The sequence below is a fragment of the Mustela erminea genome, chromosome 9, assembly GCF_009829155.1.
Source record: "Mustela erminea isolate mMusErm1 chromosome 9, mMusErm1.Pri, whole genome shotgun sequence".
Taxonomy (NCBI): Eukaryota; Metazoa; Chordata; class Mammalia; order Carnivora; family Mustelidae; genus Mustela; species Mustela erminea.
The window spans coordinates 110926221-110942973 of NC_045622.1; the positions used below are offsets into that span (position 1 = coordinate 110926221).

General features: G+C 59.8%; 2 protein-coding genes across 10 annotated transcripts in view; both read left to right on the forward strand.

The window, feature by feature from the left end:
• Positions 1-5053, forward strand: part of PPFIA1 (PTPRF interacting protein alpha 1) — a 73476-nt gene extending 68423 nt beyond the window's left edge. For 2 of the 3 annotated variants that reach the window (XM_032360196.1, XM_032360195.1), the window contains 3 exons: positions 86-248; positions 2436-2506; positions 3716-5053. In XM_032360196.1, coding sequence (XP_032216087.1) covers positions 86-248; positions 2436-2494 — 222 coding nt within the window. In that variant the 3' untranslated portion in view covers positions 2495-2506; positions 3716-5053. The remainder of the gene's footprint in view (positions 1-85; positions 249-2435; positions 2507-3715) is intronic. The other variant, XM_032360197.1, reaches the window with a different exon arrangement.
• A 9327-nt stretch (positions 5054-14380) lies between these two features.
• CTTN (cortactin) overlaps positions 14381-16753 on the forward strand; it is a 30654-nt gene continuing 28281 nt past the window's right edge. For 5 of the 7 annotated variants that reach the window (XM_032360204.1, XM_032360202.1, XM_032360207.1 and 2 more), the window contains exon 1: positions 14381-14485. The gene's annotated coding sequence lies outside the window, so the exon portion shown is untranslated. The remainder of the gene's footprint in view (positions 14486-16753) is intronic. The other 2 variants (XM_032360206.1, XM_032360205.1) reach the window with 1 other exon arrangement.

The window sequence follows — 16753 nt, forward strand, 5'->3', positions numbered from 1 at the left end:
GACATTTTAAAGGGATGGTGACTTTACTGTGTATTTTGTCCTTTATTTTAAAAGCAGTCCTGCTTTCTGCCTTTTAATTTACCAGGATGACGATAAAAGCTTTAGGAGGGCACCTTCCTGGAGGAAAAAGTTCAGACCAAAAGACGTTCGTGGCTTAGCTGCTGGGTCAGCAGAGACTCTCCCCGCAAACTTCCGGGTCACTTCTCTGTCCTCGCCCTCTGTGCAGCCAAAGAAGATGCAGCTGGACGGTACGTGATGCCCCACGCTCCCCTGGCCACGGCCGGCAGCACGAGCCGCTCTCTGGAGGGGGCACGAACAGCGGTCCGAGCTGGGAGTTTGGGGGCGTGTGGCTGCAGTTGCGTGCACGCTCAGGGAAGGCTTTCTGGAAAGTGCTTTCCTCAGAGCTGTATGTGGGCCGCGAGAGCAGAACTCGCAGCCTTCTGCACAGGCAGAGCGCGCACGTGCTCTAAGACTGACCCTCATGGCTGTGTAGAAAGTTCAGACACAGACACGTTTTCCGATCACACCTGGTCGAACAGCAGCACATTCTCCCGACTGAGGAAGCTGAGCGGCACGCGTGCAGAGACATGTCCTTGCGGCCCGGGGAGCTCTGTCCTGAGCGGCAGGAGCTTTCCCACCACGTCCTTCACCCCTGGGACTTGTCTCTGCGCGGGAGGAGCGACTAGTCCGTTGTCATCAGCGCGGTCTCCACCTCCGTCCCTGCTTGCACTTGTCCGGGCCGTGACACGTTGTAAGAGGGGGTGGCGCAGGGAGCGGGGACCCCAGGAGGTCTCACAGAGCACGGCTGGTCCTGTCGGTCCTCTGACTGGACGGTCGTCGTGTCACATCAGGATGGTCCCCGGACGGTCCCTCTGCTAGTGAGGACGTGACTGTGGCCTGCAGAGGGATGGCTCCACTCTGACCCTGTCCCACTCAGTGACAAGAGGGAGGCCCAGACTCCCCGGCCTGGGCTGGAATCGGGCTCTGTCCCGTGCGAGGTGCATGACCTTGAGCCCTGTGCCTCAGTGTCCCCATCTGCAGAGTGGTTGTTGCACTAGCGTCTTCCTCACTGATGGCTTGTGGCAGCGAGTCCTTCATGGGAAGCGGTTGGCGAGTGTCCTGCGTGCCCCGACCCGTCGGCCCGTGTGACACTTGGTGGGCGGGCTAGGCAACTGCGGGGAAGGGCGCAGGTGTAGACGCACAGCGCGGTGTTCGGGTTCCCCGGCCCCTCGCTCTGCCTGTGCCGAGGGCTGTGAGTGCTGCTCTCGCTGCCCACGTACAGCCCCGAGGAAAGCCGTTTCCAGAAAGCCTTCGCTGAGCTTTGAGTGAGGGAGGCTTACTGGGTGGTGTTTTCATTTAAAACACTGCATGTCTTCGCCAGACTTCAGCAACATGCTTAACGGGGGAAAAACCCAGTCTTTTGAAAAAAATAGCATTTTTCTTCAAGAAGCCTGTAGATGGTTTCTCTAGGTTTTAGTGGTCACTTGGCCTTCGGCTTCTGGGGCAGTCGGCCTGCTCCCCTGCTTTCCTCACAGCTTCGCTTCACAAATCGCATCCGACTTGTTAGAAACGTTGGCGACGTTTGGATCGCAGCTCGGGTGAACGAAACATGAGCCTCAAGAAAGGCACAGGGAGCACAGCCCCGGGAGGGGACCCTTGCCCGCATAGTCCGGAGGCGTAACTCGGGTCCCGTGGGCGTCCTGGCTTCTGAAACGTGGGGTGCTTGGGGCCCGGGGCCCCAGCTCCCTGCACGTGCTTCCCGGCCCCAGGGCGGACGTCAGTAACAGGGCTCCTGGGCCGCCTGTGGGAGACGGGGCTGGGGCTGGGGACTGCCCGCAGCCCGCAGCCGAGCCGCACGGGGGCTCTTCATAGCACAGAGCACCTGGAGGCACGCCCGCCGCTGCCGCAGGAAGGGGCGCTGGGCTTGGGTTTCCTGAGCGCAGTCCCGCACCTGCTGCCGGGAGAGCAGGGCCGTCCTTCTGGGACAGATGGCCAGAGCGGGGCCTCGGGACGGGCCTGGGCGCCCCGCAGCGGCCTGGGAACCTCAGCTGACTGCTGGGCTGTTTGCCTCCCGCTCTCCCTGGACGGACGGAGACTTAGGGCTGAAAGAAAAGTCTGTAAATCTGGAGGCTTTAAGGAGAGACGAAGTCACCGTGTTCGTGATTGTTACTAATGCAGATGAGTGTGGCAGAATTGCTCTCCTGTCCCCTGCTGCCCCGGGGGGCCCTGGACTGCTCAGGGGGTGGGGGGACAAGGTTACTTGGTGACTCATTTCCCCTCCTCCCGCTTGGAGGTCCCCTGGGAGCACCTCCGTAGGCGCTGCTATGGGTGTGAATGTGCGTGTGCATGTGTGTGTGTGTGTGTGCGTGTGTGTGCCGCTCTGAGACTAACCGCATGCTGTGTTTGCACGCCTCCCCTCGTGGCCGTCGGAGCAGGCGGCGTGTCAGGACCGCAGAGGCTGGATTCCGCCACGGTCAGGACTTACTCCTGCTGACGCCTCCTGCGGGTGAGTAGCCGGGAGAGGCGGCCCCAGGAGCTCAGGGCCCCACGCAGGAGTGTGCGCACGAGCCCCTGTGCCCACCGTGCGTGCCGCACACACTGGCCGCCGTGTCCCGGGTCCGTGAGCAACACAGGGTGTCGCACTTCTGTCCTTGCTGGCTCCGGTGTCAGCTCCTGTCTTCCCGGGGGTGCGGGGAGGGGAGAGGCAGGACAGCACAGGAGAGGGAACCCGGCCCTTGGCGGGCTGTCCCCAGCAGGTCTCTGGCGCCTGGGTGGCCACCTGCACCTGCCGTCACCCCCCAGGCCGCTGCCTCCAGCCCCCTGGAGACCCGTGGTCCTGAGTGAAATAGGCCCCAAGTTTGAAGCTTCGTGAGGCAGCCCCACCGTGCGGCGCTGAGAGCCTCTCCACTGAGAGACTGGGGTTTGCTTTAAAGACCAGTTTGAGAGAGCGCAGGGAGCGCATGCGCACACGCGTGTGAGCGGTGGGGGAGGGGCCGCGTGCACGAGCCTCTCCCGGCCTTGGCGCTGCCTGTGGAGCCTGATGCGGAGCTCGATCTCACGACCCTGAGGGCCCGATCTGAGCCCAAACCAGGAGTCAGACGCCTCACTGACTGAGCCCCCCGGGTGCCCTAAGAGGCTGGTCTAAAAACACCACAAAGAAACAAAAAGCCAAGTGCGTTGCCCTGAGAGGGGCTGAGTTTGTGGATTGAGATTTCCAGTGCAGGCCCAGGAGCCCTGCCTCCTGCCCCTGCTCTGGGGGCCCTGGGGTGGGCGGTGGCTTTGTTCGCTCTTATGTGGGTTTCCTCCCTCAGCCCGGAGGTGTGGTTGCTGGGGGCTCCCTGCTGGCTCAGTCTGAGGGGCGTGCGGCTCTGGGTCTCAGGCTCCGGTTAGAGCCCCACGTTGGATGTCGAGCTACTTAAAAATAAAACCTTTTCAAAATTCTGTTTTTTCATCCTTTTTTAAAATTGGTAACTTTTAGACATGGGCAAAAATGAATTCTCATTGACAAGCAAAAAGCTCGATGTTTTCCCGAACTTCTCAGAGGGGCTGAAGCTCCGGTTGCAGGAGGGAGGCGCGCTGGGACCTGCCCAGCCTGGAAGCCGCTGCTCACGCGGCTTGTCTTCAGGCTGATTCTTTCCCTGAAACAAATAACACGTTACACGTTAATAATAATAATGATGAAAAGGCTAATAATTCTTTTGTTTTTATTTTCCAGTTTACCCGCACTACTTCTACAGATGATTATGCAGCATTTTGAATCCAACAAAGACTACATTTTAAAGTTCAATGGAATCTTTAATCTGTTAATACTTGTTATATGGACCCGTGAGATATTTTATTACAGAGTTTTTAATTAGCAAAAAATTCATGAATACCATAGAGAAAATATTTTAGAATTTAATGTTTCTTATATTTATGTAAACTTATGACTTCATTTACATAGTTACTGACTTTTTCATGTATATCCAGGCTATAAATATCCTTTCAAATCAATTCATGTTCTTTTATCTAATTTTAGTCTTTCAGATGAATGTACTGTAATGCTTGTATGTATAAATCCCAAGAACCAATCTAGGGCTTTTGTAAATTGTGCATTTATTGTAATTACCATTGCTTAATTTGTTATTAATAAACCCTGACAGAGAGGATTTTTCCACGCTCGTAAAGTCATCATGACACAACGTGTGCTGTCAAACGGAACCCAGCTCCACAACAATCATTTTGAAAGAAGCAGACTCTATTTCAAGCAACTGTTATATTTTAATGACTGACCTTAAGTCTACTTTTTCTAGCAAGAAAAGGTTTATTCCACAGCCTGAACAGATTTAAACTATCTGGTGTTAAGTATCAGCTTCGGAAAATTTGGACTGGAAAGATTATCGGAACACTATGGGAATCTCTTAGGACCCCTGGACTCTATAGCCTCGCCCCCCGGGGGGGCTCGGGGCGAGCTGAGGATCCTGAGGGCCTGGGGGGGCTCCTGGGCGCCCTCCTGGTGCGGAGCTCGCTGGCGAGGACTCTCAGAGGACCAGTCAGGAAGCACTGCCCCCCCCAAGCTGGGTGCCCACAGGGGTGGAGGGCGCCGTCCTGGAAATAATGTTGTGCAACTCTAACAAGGCCTTACTGTTCTTATGTAAATCATCTTTTTACATTTGTTTGTAAACATGTTTAAAGAATGGACCTAGTCGTACATTTTTAGACTTTGATGAGATAGCCCTTTTGGATTGTATAAGGAGCAAATGTAACTCTTCCTTTCTCCTGGGCATATTAAAAAGCCAGCAAGAAATGTGTCCGACCACGGTGCGTTATTTATTATGCCGCTGATAGCGCTGGAAACGGCATGTCTTTCTACATTTGGTTTCTGCTTTTCATTTACTCGTACAATTCACTGTTACCGCTATGTTTTTCTATTAATCTTTTGTGAAACTTCCTGACTATGTAACAAAGTCTGTACAGTCTACTTTGAGCTATTTTTATCACAGTATTATTTATTGCTGTCTTTCAATACAGTACTGAAGCGTTTTCCACTGCCAATAAAGAATACTGACAACCAGCGGCCGGGCGTCGCCGACTCACTGTGCGCGTCCCCTGTGGGCCCGCGGGGGGGTGGGGGGGGGTCTAGTGTGCACAGCAGCTCGGAGACCCAAACAGCCCAAGGGTGCATGTGCAGGCCCCGGGTGTCACCCAGAGGGGTACCCGGTGTTTGTGCCCTGGGTCCCGGAGGCACAGAGACTCACATCTCCCTGGCCCCCTCCAGGGCCCCAGCGAGGCCAGGGAGCGTGTGCGTGTGCAAGTGTGCGTCCTCAACACTGCTTTCTCATCTCCCGGCGGTCGTCTGCCTGGGCTTTCCTCTCCCGCTGCTGTCCTCGTGTGACCAGAGACCGTACCCAGGGCTGCGTCCTTATACTTCTCGTGGCCCCTGGGAACCCGCGTGGTGCAGGGCAGAGGGGAGGGGGCGGTTAGGGCTAGCCGACTCTGATGGTTCCCCCTCCCTATGCCGGAGACTGGATCCCCATTGGGGTGGGGATAATAATGACATTTTTCGGGGCACCTGGGTGGCTCAATGGGTTAAAGCCCCTGCCTTTGGCTCAGGTCGTGATCTCAGGGTTCTGGGATTGAGTCCCGCATTGGGCTCTCTGCTTAGTAAGGAGCCTGCTTCCCTCTCTCTCTGCCTGCCTCTCTGCCTACTTGTGATCTCTGTCTGTCAGATAAATAAATGAAATCTTTAAAAAAAAAAAAAAAAAAAGATTTCCCTTGCCAATTCCATTTATGCCTAAAAAGCAAACGTCCGCTGAGAAAGAGAGCCGTAAGCAGGTGTCTGGGACGTTCCGCGGCTCCGAGAAGGCCCCCTGGCTGCCCGTCTGGGGTCTCCCCTCCCCACACGGATGTCCCAGGGCTCCTCCGTCATCCCTTAGCCCCACGTGCTCCCACGGAGCTCCTCCCGCCGCTGCCCTCCCCGCAGCTGGGCCTAAGCCCTCCTCCCTGTTTTGCGTCGTGTGTTCTGAAGCACCATGGGGTTGGGTTCTAGTCCTCACGACGTGCTAACTCTGGCCTGTGTGCAGGTGGACGGGGCTCTCCAGCTCCGCACTGTTCTCCCGGCCTCTCGTACCTTCTGCCTCCCGTTAGAACACCTGTCAGGGGCCCTCCCTGGGGGTCCAGGATGGGCTCAAGCTCCCTCACGTAGCTGCATCAACAAAGACCCCTTTTCCAGGGGAAGCCCCATTCACAGGTTCCGGAGGCCTGGACGGAGGAGGTCCGCTGGGGGGCCCACCCGTCCACCCGCTGGGGGGCCCACCCGTCCGCCCGCTGGGGGGCCCACCCGTCCGCCCGCCTCACTGCGGGACGTTTCTAATGGCGACATCAGGGTAGGGAGGACGGGCCCCACCCTCCCAGCGAACAGGACTGTCCCCAGGTACGGAGAGCCAGAGAGCCAAGAGCCAAGAGCAGGTTGCTGCTGAGCTGAGATTTGGGGAGGGAGCAGCCCAGGGTCTGGCCAGAGGAGAGCAGAGGACACAAAATCATGAAGGGGCACGAAGACAGATTTACTCGTGGTTGAGCTTTGAACTTGAGTGTGCCGAGTATCGCCTGGCCAGAGACTGGTGACGGCCGGGCTGGGGGCCTGGGGGGACTCTGCCCTATTAAAAAGCTATTCCAATAACCCCCTGGAGGTTATTGTGGGGGGGCCTGCTCTGGGCAGCCACTTGGAGGTGCCAGGGAGAGTGTGATCACAGCTAACAGTCCTGCCTGCTGGTGGGAGGAGGCAGCGCCCGCCTGGGCACCAGGGTCCTGCAGTGGAGGCTGCAGGTGGCAGCCACATGGTTGAGGGGGCACCCATGGACGGATTTCGGGGTGCACCAGTGCAGACGGAGCTGTGCAGGGTGTCCTGATTTCCCGCACGTGCCCGCTGTCCTGCGGCCGGGTCCGAGGGGGGCCCATCTTGCATTATTTTCAATGGGTCTCGCCGGCCCTCTTCTGAGGAAGCCAACAGAACACAGTTCTCTCCTCGCCATGAGGGGCGGCCACCAGCCCGCGGCTTCCTGGCTTCAGCTCCACAGCCCAGCATGCTCTCCTCAAATTAAAAATTTTTAAATTTTTTTTAAAGATTTTATTTATTTATTGAGAGAGAGACAGCGAGAGAGAGCGTGAGCGAGGAGAAGGTCAGAGGGAGAAGCAGACTCCCCGCGGAGCTGGGAGCCCGATGCGGGACTCGATCTCGGGACTCCGGGATCATGACCTGAGCCGAAGGCAGTCGTCCAACCAACGAGCCCCCCGGCGCCCCTTCAATTCCAAGGAAAACAGCAGCGGCCGCTGTCCTTGCTCCTCTCCCTGCCCGGCCGCGGCCGCCCCTGCCCCTCTCCTCCCGCCTTTCCCCTAAGAAACACGTGCTTCGTGGGGGCTCCCGGCTCACCAGTCAGGATTCACCTACTACTGGCATCTCTTGGAGGGGGATGAGAAGTTAGCATCATTTACTGGCAGCCAAGTGGACTGCTGGGCTTACAGCACGGCGGGCACGGGGTACCACTGTGCTCCCCAGGGTTTATGGACGAAATGGCGCCTGGGACTGGCTGGGAGATAATACCAGTGAAGGGGCGTCTGGGTTGATGGCGGGTGAAGGCGGGATGCGTCCAGGGAGCGGCGACATACCACACTTGGAGAAGTGTGTCCCGGGTGCGATGGGCTACAGGTCCTTTGTGACAACTCCCGTCTGGGGTGGAGTCTAATCCACCCCCCACCCCGCCTTAAGCCTGGGTACTGGTTGACCACGGGAATGTGCAGAGGGAACACTCGGGGACCACTGCAGTGAGGCCATCAGCAGCCTTCTGGAAACCAGCTCCCTAGTAGACATCCAACCGCCCAGAGACCAACCCCCACGCTGTAAGGGAGCCCAAGAGAGCCCCACGTTGGCGCCGTGAACGGTGAGACCCCAGAGGTTCCTCCCACCCCACGGTATGTCCCGGCTCATAAGTGAGGGAGCCACACTGGACAGCCCGGTCCCCAATGACAGGCCGGAGAAAAGGCATGACAATCTCCCCCAACAGGGAGAACCAAGTTCCCAGACATCCGGCCGAGCGTCCGCGCCAGCCCCGCCAACTCTCCACTGGAAAGGACATGAGCCGCTGCCCTGCACCCCGTCCGCACTCATGATCCCCAACGTGCCAGCATGGTATGAGGGTTGGTTCTTCTCGTGAACTCGTGGGGTGCCTTCTTACATGGCAGCAGATGACCGGAACCTCGTGTCCCACATGGACTGTTCTGCGACCTTCTGTCTGTCTGTATGTGGTCTTCGTCCAACCCCCCCCCCCAGACTTCCATCTGCCGTGGATTCTTCCCTGTACCCCCCCTAGAGCTTCATGGTAAAGAAACAACGATTTACTGTTTCTCTTGATTTGCTGGATTGCCAACCTGGGTGGCCCCTTGGCTGGTCTCTCCCGGTTGCCCCCATGTGCCAGGGACCACGGGCTCGTGCGACCTGCAGGTCCAGGGGACCCGTGTTCCTGCTCTCGTGGCCTGCTCACCGCCCACCGGGGTGCGTCATTGCAGGGCCTCCTCCGGCTCCAGAAATGCAAGATCCGAAACGAAGGGGGCCCCAGGGCTAGAGCCCTTGAATGCTGTCCACAGAACTCATACCCCGTTGTTTCCTGCCACCTTGTGCTGACAGCAGGTCCCAAGCCCAGCCAGGATGCAAGAGGCTAGAGACGCAGACTCCATCGGTCTCTACGGGAGACACAGCTAGGCCGCCCTTGCGGATGGCACGCTTGTGTCCCCCTGAAACTCATGTACTGAACCTAATGCAGGACGTGATGGTGTTTGGTGGTGGGAACTTCGGGAGGTGCTCAGGTCCTGTGGGCGGGGGGGCCTCATGCCGCTGCTCTTGTAAAGGGGCCCCAGAGAGCTCCCTTGCCCCTGTGTCATGAGAGGGCCCACTGGGAAGGTGGCTTCTGTGAATGAGGAAGCCGGCTCTCCCCTGACACCACTTCTGCGGGTGCCCTATCTCGGACTTCCAGCCTCTAGAGCTCTGGGAAGGGAAGTTTCTATTGTTTGTAAGCCACTCCCTCCGCGCTTTTCTGGGACAGAGACCCAGACACCAGGCCAGTCCCCTTGCAAAGAAGCACAGAGCGTGGTTCCTGGAGGTCTCAGGGGTCAGCTTCAGCTGCAAACTGCCCCTCCCCCCGCCATGACCCACCTGGGTCCTCCATGCGATCACTATTGTCCCTGGAACAGAGAGAGTAAGAGATGAATTATTTTGTGGATAACCTGGTGTTTTGTTTCTTTGTTTTTTAAGATTTTTATTTATTTGACAGGCAGAGATCACAAGTAGGCAGAGGCAGGCAGAGAGAGGAGGAAGCAGGCTCCCTGCTGAGCAGAAAGTCCGATGATCCCAGGACCCTGGGATCATGACCTGAGCCGAAGGCAGAGGCTTTAACCCACTGAGCCACCAGGTGCCCCTAGGTAACCTGTTCTTAATTTAGCAAAAACAATTTCTTGGCCATGAGCCCTTAGCATGAAGACAATACTCAAGTGCACAGGTTTGGTAATAACAACTTGTGCGCTAAGAGTCGAACCCAGCCAGGCCAGCAGACGGCTGCTCCCGGGCGCTCCAGGACGCACAGGAACGGCGCAGCCATTATCGGTGAGGGTGAGGTCTCACTTCACTGTGGGACTTGGGCTCCTTGTGAGCTGGTCAGAATTCTCATTTTCAGGGGCTCTGTTCACTTTGTAGGCTCTTTACTCTGGGGGAAAATTTTATTTTTACAAATATATTGGTATCAAAATGAATATAGCAACTACAAATATGTTCTTCAACTTAAAATTTCAATCTTTTTCCTTCTGATTTTCAAACATTTTTCAGGCCCCCTGGGTGGCTCAGCGGGCTAAGGGTCTGACTGTTGATTTCAGCTCAGGTCACCATCTTGGGGGGCCTGAGATGGGAGCCCGGCTAGGGCTCTGGCAGAGCCCGGTCTGCTTCTCTCCTTTTGCCCTTCCCCCCACTCTAATTCGCCCACCAATAAGTAAATCTTTAAAATAAAACATTTTTAGGGGCCTTTGTGGTGGGCTGGATGGTGGCCTCCAAAAAGTAAATCCAGGGGCGCCTGGCTGCCTCAGTCCCCGAAGGAAGCGACTCCCCACCTTCGGGTTGTGAGTTCAAGCGCCACCACGGGCAGCGAGATCTTACAAAATCTTTAGGGGAAAAACCGGTAAGTCCCTGCCCTAATCCCTTGCACGTGGATCTTCCCTCCTGCGCCAAAGGTGGGGCTCGGCGAGGGCTGGAGAGCTTATCCCGGGTTACTCCGCCGGGCCCGGAACGCAGTCCCACCCCTCCTCGAGCGGGGCAGCGGGGGCTCGGGGACCGCGGTCCGGGGCAGGGGTCGGAGGCCAGCGGCGCGACGCAGCCACGAGCTGGAGGGCGCAGGAAGGGCCGCTCTGCAGCGCAGCCCGAAGGGGTGCGGGCGGGGTCGCAGCTCGCCTTCCCCCGCGGCCGAGACGGACGGCGAGTCTCTGGAGCGCGGCCCCGCCCGCCGCGAGGGCGCAGCAGCCCCAGCAGGTGCGCGCCCGCTCGGGGCGCCCCGCGCCTTCCAGGGAGGGCCCCCGGCCCCCGGCCGCACTCCGGTGGGGACCGCCACGGGCGGCCGGGGGGCGTGCGGGGGCGTGCGGGCTCGGAGCGCTGCGCCAGAAGGGCGCCCCGTCCGCCGCCGGACCGCAGCCGCGGAGAACCGGAGCCGGAGGCCCACGCGCCCCGCCGCCCGGGCCGGGCCCTCACGTCCGCAGGGGCGGCCCTTCCCGGGGGGCGCGCCCGGATTCCCTGGTGAAGCCCCACTGGGCCGGGTTGAAGCCCCGGCGCGAGCCGATCAGCGCCGGCCGGCTGCGGTGTGCGCAGTGCTGACTGGCTGAGCCCGAGGTCGTGGGCGGCTCCCTGGCGAGGCTCCCGGGCGAGGCGCGCGCGCGGACCGGGGCTGGAACGGCGGGTGCGGAGCGGAGCACCTGCGCGCTCCCGAGCGAACCGGGGAGCGCGGGACCGTCGCCCCAGGCCCGCAGGCGCCCCCCGCTGTGAGGCCTCAGGAGTTGGGGTGTCGGCCAGCCTCTAGCATCTCCGTCTCTGCCTTCTTAAGAAGATTTTACTTATTTGAGAGAGAGCATGAGCACGGGGTGGGGCCGGGGCAGGGGGGAAGCAGGCTCCCCGCCGAGCAGGGAGCCCCACGGGGGCTCATCCCAGGGCCTGGCGATCAGGACCTGAGCCCAAGGCAGACGCTTGCCTCCATCTCTGCTTAAGACTCTGTTCCCGGGCCTCACCGACTCCCTCCGCCTGTGCCTATCCCCTGGGGGCCCACGCGCGAGGCACCCGCATGCCCGGCCCGGGGCTCAGAGAACGACACTCGGTCCTCCTATTACAAGGTCGGGACGCGGGTGCTGGCTGCACGGCTGGGGAGACCGAGGCAGGGACACGCACCGCGGCTGTCCACAGCCGGGCAGCTCGTCGGTGGGGGAGCTAGGGTTGTCGTCGGGGCCACGACCTCCACAGTCTTTGCGTGGAAGGACCCATTCTTGTCCTCAGTGAGTGCAATCCTCCAGGGAAGACGCCGCAGACGGGAGTCCAGTCCCTTTGCGGGCACCTCACCCAGCGCCGTCGGGGCTGCAGTAATGATGGAAGAGGAGGAACCCTTGACTTCTTTCTCTCTGACCCCCGCTGTTCCCCGTGCACGTCTGCTTCTGTCCCACCTCTGCACCTCTGCTTGACTCCCTGATCCTCGGACCCCTTTCCCAGCATTTTTTACATCCTTCTGCTTACTTTTCAACCCCGGGCTGAAGACGCATCTTCCTCTCTTGAGCCTCAACTTGATGGTGCCTCCCATGTGCCATGTCCAAATCCGTATTGCGACTGGGACCCCTCCTCTGGGTGCTTCTCTTTTCCCCCACCCCACCTCCCTCCGTCTTCCTTGTCTGAGCATCTGCGAAGAGGCTGGGCCATCCTTCTGTAAGGAAGGATTTCATACTTCGGAATGACAAAAGTGATTATCGGAAAATTTTCAGCAGAACTCAGGGGCCTCTGGTAATCGCTTGATTCCATGGGCTAGAGTTTTTGCTCACACTCTCTCATACCTCTGAAGAAATCAGACAGCAGTGCAAGTAATTCTTGTCCGTAGATACACAACTTAGCCGAATGTAGTGAAATACAGTTGACTCTTGCCCTGTGGATAGATTGGTTTTGCATATTCATTTCAGTGGTCCCTTGGCTTCTCCTTGAAAAGCTGGAACGCCTTATTGCTTCATTCATTATGAAGTTACATAACATCTTTGACATGTGTTCATCGTACGGGTATATGTGTAGGAAAGTCACTTTATGTTTTAAAATTATCCTTTGACACCTGACATCTCCTTTGCCACCCCTAATCCATCCAAACCTGACAATTTAACGTTCTCAGTGTCTCTTGTATCTACTCTCACTCTCCCCACCTTACCTGCTACCCCAAGTTTGCCTTACCTGGTTGTCCTAGGCTCTTACCTGACCATCTTTCCATCGATTCCCCACAGAGAAGCTAGAGGGATCTCATTATAATCGAAACTTTATGATGTCTCTTCTCTGCTTAACTTCCTCTAAGGACTTCCCATTTATTTTAGAATAAAGACCGAGTCCTTGCTGTGCCCCGCCGATCCCACTGCCGTGCTTCACCCCTGTACTTTTTCTACCCAACTTTTTTTGGTTCCTCTGCCTCAGGGCCTTCGTCCTCGTTGTTTTCTGCGCCTGGAAAATTCTTCCCTCCTGATCTCCTTACTTCTACTGACCTTCACATCTTGGTGCAAATGTTAATTGCCCCAAAGAATCCTTCTCTGATCTCCTGGGTGAGTTAAGGTCCCAAATTCTCCCCAGTACAATTTTTTTTCTTTTTAAAATGTTTTATTTATGTATTTGACACAGAGAGAGACAGAGAGAAAGGGAACACAAGCAGGGGGAGTGGGAGAGGGAGAAGCAGACTCCCCGCCGAGCAGGGGCTCCTTATGCGGGGCTCCATCCCAGGACCCTAGGATCATGATCCGAGCTGAAGGCAGGCACTTAACGACTGAGCCACCCAGGCGCCCCCCGCCCCAGTACAATTTCACAACAGTTTTGACTTTCTCATAGCATTTATCTTGTTTCCTAATTATGTGTCCCTGTGATGATGCCTGACCTCCCTTCTAGGCTGGAAGGGCCCTGAGGACAAGGTCCATGTTTATCCTGCTGACTCTCTGTGCTTGCTACATATGTGGCCTTCTCCGGGTGCACCGATGGTGGACGGGTGGGTGAATGGAGAGCGGAAGGAGGGGCGGAGGCGACGGACGATGCTCCGGTGCGTGGGTGGGCGGAAGCTGCGGGTCGTGGATGCTCCGATGCGTGGGTGGGCGGAAGCTGCGGGTCGTGGATGCTCCGGTGCGTGGGTGGGTGGGCGGAAGCTGCGGGTCGTGGATGCTCCAGTGGGTCGGTGGGCGGAAGCTGCGGGTCGTGGATGCTCCGGTGCGTGGGTGGGTGGGCGGAAGCTGCGGGTCGTGGATGCTCCGGTGCGTGGGTGGGCGGAAGCTGCGGGTCGTGGATGCTCCGGTGCATGGGTGGAAGCTGCGGGTCGTGGATGCTCCGGTGCGTGGGTGGGTGGGCGGAAGCTGCGGGTCGTGGATGCTCCGGTGCGTGGGTCAGTGGGCGGAAGCTGCGGGTCGTGGATGCTCCGGTGCGTGGGTGGGTGGGCGGAAGCTGCGGGTCGTGGATGCTCCGGTGCGGGGGTCGGTGGGCGGAAGCTGCGGGTCGTGGATGCTCCGGTGCGGGGGTCGGTGGGCGGAAGCTGCGGGTCGTGGATGCTCCGGTGCGGGGGTCGGTGGGCGGAAGCTGCGGGTCGTGGATGCTCCGGTGCGTGGGTGGGTGGGCGGAAGCTGCGGGTCGTGGATGCTCCGGTGCGGGGGTCGGTGGGCGGAAGCTGCGGGTCGTGGATGGAGGCGGGCAGATGGGGGGGCGCGTGGAGGATGGAGACGCGTGGCTGGGCGGGCGGAAGGAAGGACGGTGGGTGGACGGGTGGACGAGGATGCGTCCCCTCGCTGACTGACCCCTGCAGCCCCCTCCTGGGAGTCCACCTGGCCTGGCGCATCTCCCCTTCTCACCCGGGCAGTGCCCGGGATCCCAGCGCACGCCCTGGGCGCTTCCGCCCCGGCGCAGGCCGAGCGCGCCCCGCACTCGCTCCGCAGGGAGTCGCCCGCACGCTCGGGCCGAGCTCGCGCGGCCGCCGGCGGAGGGCGCGGCCGGTGCCACGTGGGCGCGGGAGGCGGCTCGGGCCTGCGCTACTCCGCGCCCGGCTCCCAGGGCGCCCGCAGCCCGCCCCCCCCTTCTCCGGAGGGCGCGGGGCGGGGCCTCGCCGGGACCCGGATGCGGCCCCGCCCCCGCCGCGGAACCGGAAGTGGAGCCGGCGCTCGGGAGCCGCGGGCGCGGCGGGGCCAGGGCCGGGCCGGGAGCGACGGACGCCGGGCCGCGGTGAGCGAGCGCGGCGCCCTCGGCCGGGCTGCAGGGCGGGGGCCCGGCTCCTCTGCCGGCTGCCCTGGGCGCCGCCAGCTCCGGAACGGGAAGGAAGCGGCGGTCGCTGCGGTCTCGCCGCGCTTCCGCTCGCGGTTGCGGGCGGGGGCGGGGGGCGCGGGAGGAGGGCGCGGGCCCGGAGCGGGAGCGGCTGGGGCTGCGGGGAGGAGGGCCGGGGGGTCGTCGGTCTGAGTGCGGCGAGCTTGGGCCCCCGGGCCGGGGGGTGAGCGCGGGGGACGGAGACCGGGCGTCTGCCCGGGGTCGGGTCGGCCGGGGTCCGGTGGGCCCGGGTCCGGCGGGGCGGGGCCGGGCTCCGAGGGGCGCGGTCTGGTGGGGAGAGGCCGGGGAAGGGCCGAGGTCGGGCCGGGAGGGAGGCCTGGAGCCCGAGGAGGGCCGGGGTCGGGCGAGGAGGGGCCGGGGTCGGGCGAGGAGGGCCCGGGAGCCGGGGGCACCTACCGGGAAGTTCTGCAATCAGGTCAGTGGGAATGCAGCGACACGCGCTGCTGCGGCCGGTCGAGAGGCTCTAAATTTGGAGCAGCCCCTCCTCTGGGGGTGTTGGAAGCCACCAGAAAGGTTCTTTTGGGCTGGTGGTTGGGTTTCCGTCTCTTGAATATTCTGGGAGCTCGATCGCCCCGCTGGAGGGCCGGGAGAACCGGGGACAGGGCTTCCTGAGACAGGAATCTGGGGGAGTGGGGCCTCTGGGGGAGGAATCCCATTTTCCGCTGACCGCAGCTCGGGAGGCATCCTGAGTGGGCGTCCCTCCCAGAGACCGCCCTGCCAGCGCCCCATTTGGGCTGCGTGGACTTGGCCGCGCTGTGCTTTGTCAGGGGTTAACCCCCTGCGTTCTGGCATCTGGTCTGGCCCGGTGGGCCCAGGGCTGGGAAGGGCTGTGCCTTGGACAGGCCCCTGTTGTCCCTGACTCCCTCTGACTGTGGGGTGAGTCACTGCCCCAGTGCTTGGAGGCAGCCGGGTCTGTCTGAGAAAACCAATCCCAGATTTCCCCTGGAGCAGGAAGAGCCCTAAAGGCCGCTTTCCCGTGCTCTGGAATAAGGGTAAAGAGCGAGGGGGCTGCAGGGTTGTTTCTGATCCTCTGTCTCCCAGTGGCTGCAGCTGACTTCTGGGTGGGTCATTTTGAGGGGCTTATCTTTAAATCCGTCGGAGTGGTTCGGATGGGTGATTCAGACTTTTTGGGTGCGGGGCGGCCCAGGGAGGTGCTCAGGGAGGTGCTCAAAAAAGGCGTGGTGGAAGGCCTGAGTCCTCGGGAGCACCGGGACTGGCTGGGGAGCACCGGGACGGCCTGGTGGTGCAGGATGCCAGGCATCCGCAGCGGCCGCAGGATGTGGGCTCCAGCCCCGGGCCTAGTCTTTCAGGTTTGTGGGGGTGCGGGCTGGTGCGGAAGCAAGCCCAGGCGCCAGGGGCTTTTCTGTGGGGAGTGCGGTGTGAGGAGTGGCTGGCTGTGCACACAGCTAGGGCCTTCTGGTTCAGTCTCCTGCTCTGCTGCGCTGGCCATAGTGACCTTAATGGGAAGCCAGCTCTGTCCCGTCATCTAGAACTTTGTCCCATACAGTGTTCCCCTCCGTTTATATGGTGGCGCTTGGTGATGTCACCCTTGTGCGGTCTTGATGAGTACGTGTGACGTTTGCAAGGAAGGTCCGTTGATGGTGAGGGGTGTATTTTGGTAACAGTTTTACTGAGGTGCAATTCATACACCATATAATTCACCCAGTTAAAGGGAACAATTCAGTCGTTTTGTAACACATTGACTTGTGCAACTATCAGCACAGTCCACTTGAGAGTAATTTTATCCCCTCAAAAGGATCCCTGTTCCCTCCTTCCAGTATAGGTAACCACCGATCTACTGTTGTCTCCCTAGACTTGTCAGTTCTGGACATTTCATGCGAAGGAGATTGGCTGATACGTGGGGTTTTGTCTCTGGCTTCTTGCCCTTCGGGTGTTCTCAAGAGTGGCTCGTGCTGTAGCGGGTGGTCAGGTCCCTCCGCGTTGCCAGATAACATTCCAGCACGAGTGGGTCACGTGGACCTGCTGCATCACGTGGGCGCTGGCCTTGTTCGTGCTTTCTGGCCCTAAAGAAGGATCCTGCCCGACCGTTCCCATGCGAGGTTTTGTGGGGCCATAAATTTTTCTTTCTCTTGGGCCTTCCTTTGGGGGTGGGGACCGCTGGGCCAGTGGTGACTCTGTGTCACCTTTCGCTGACCCGTGGCTCTGTTA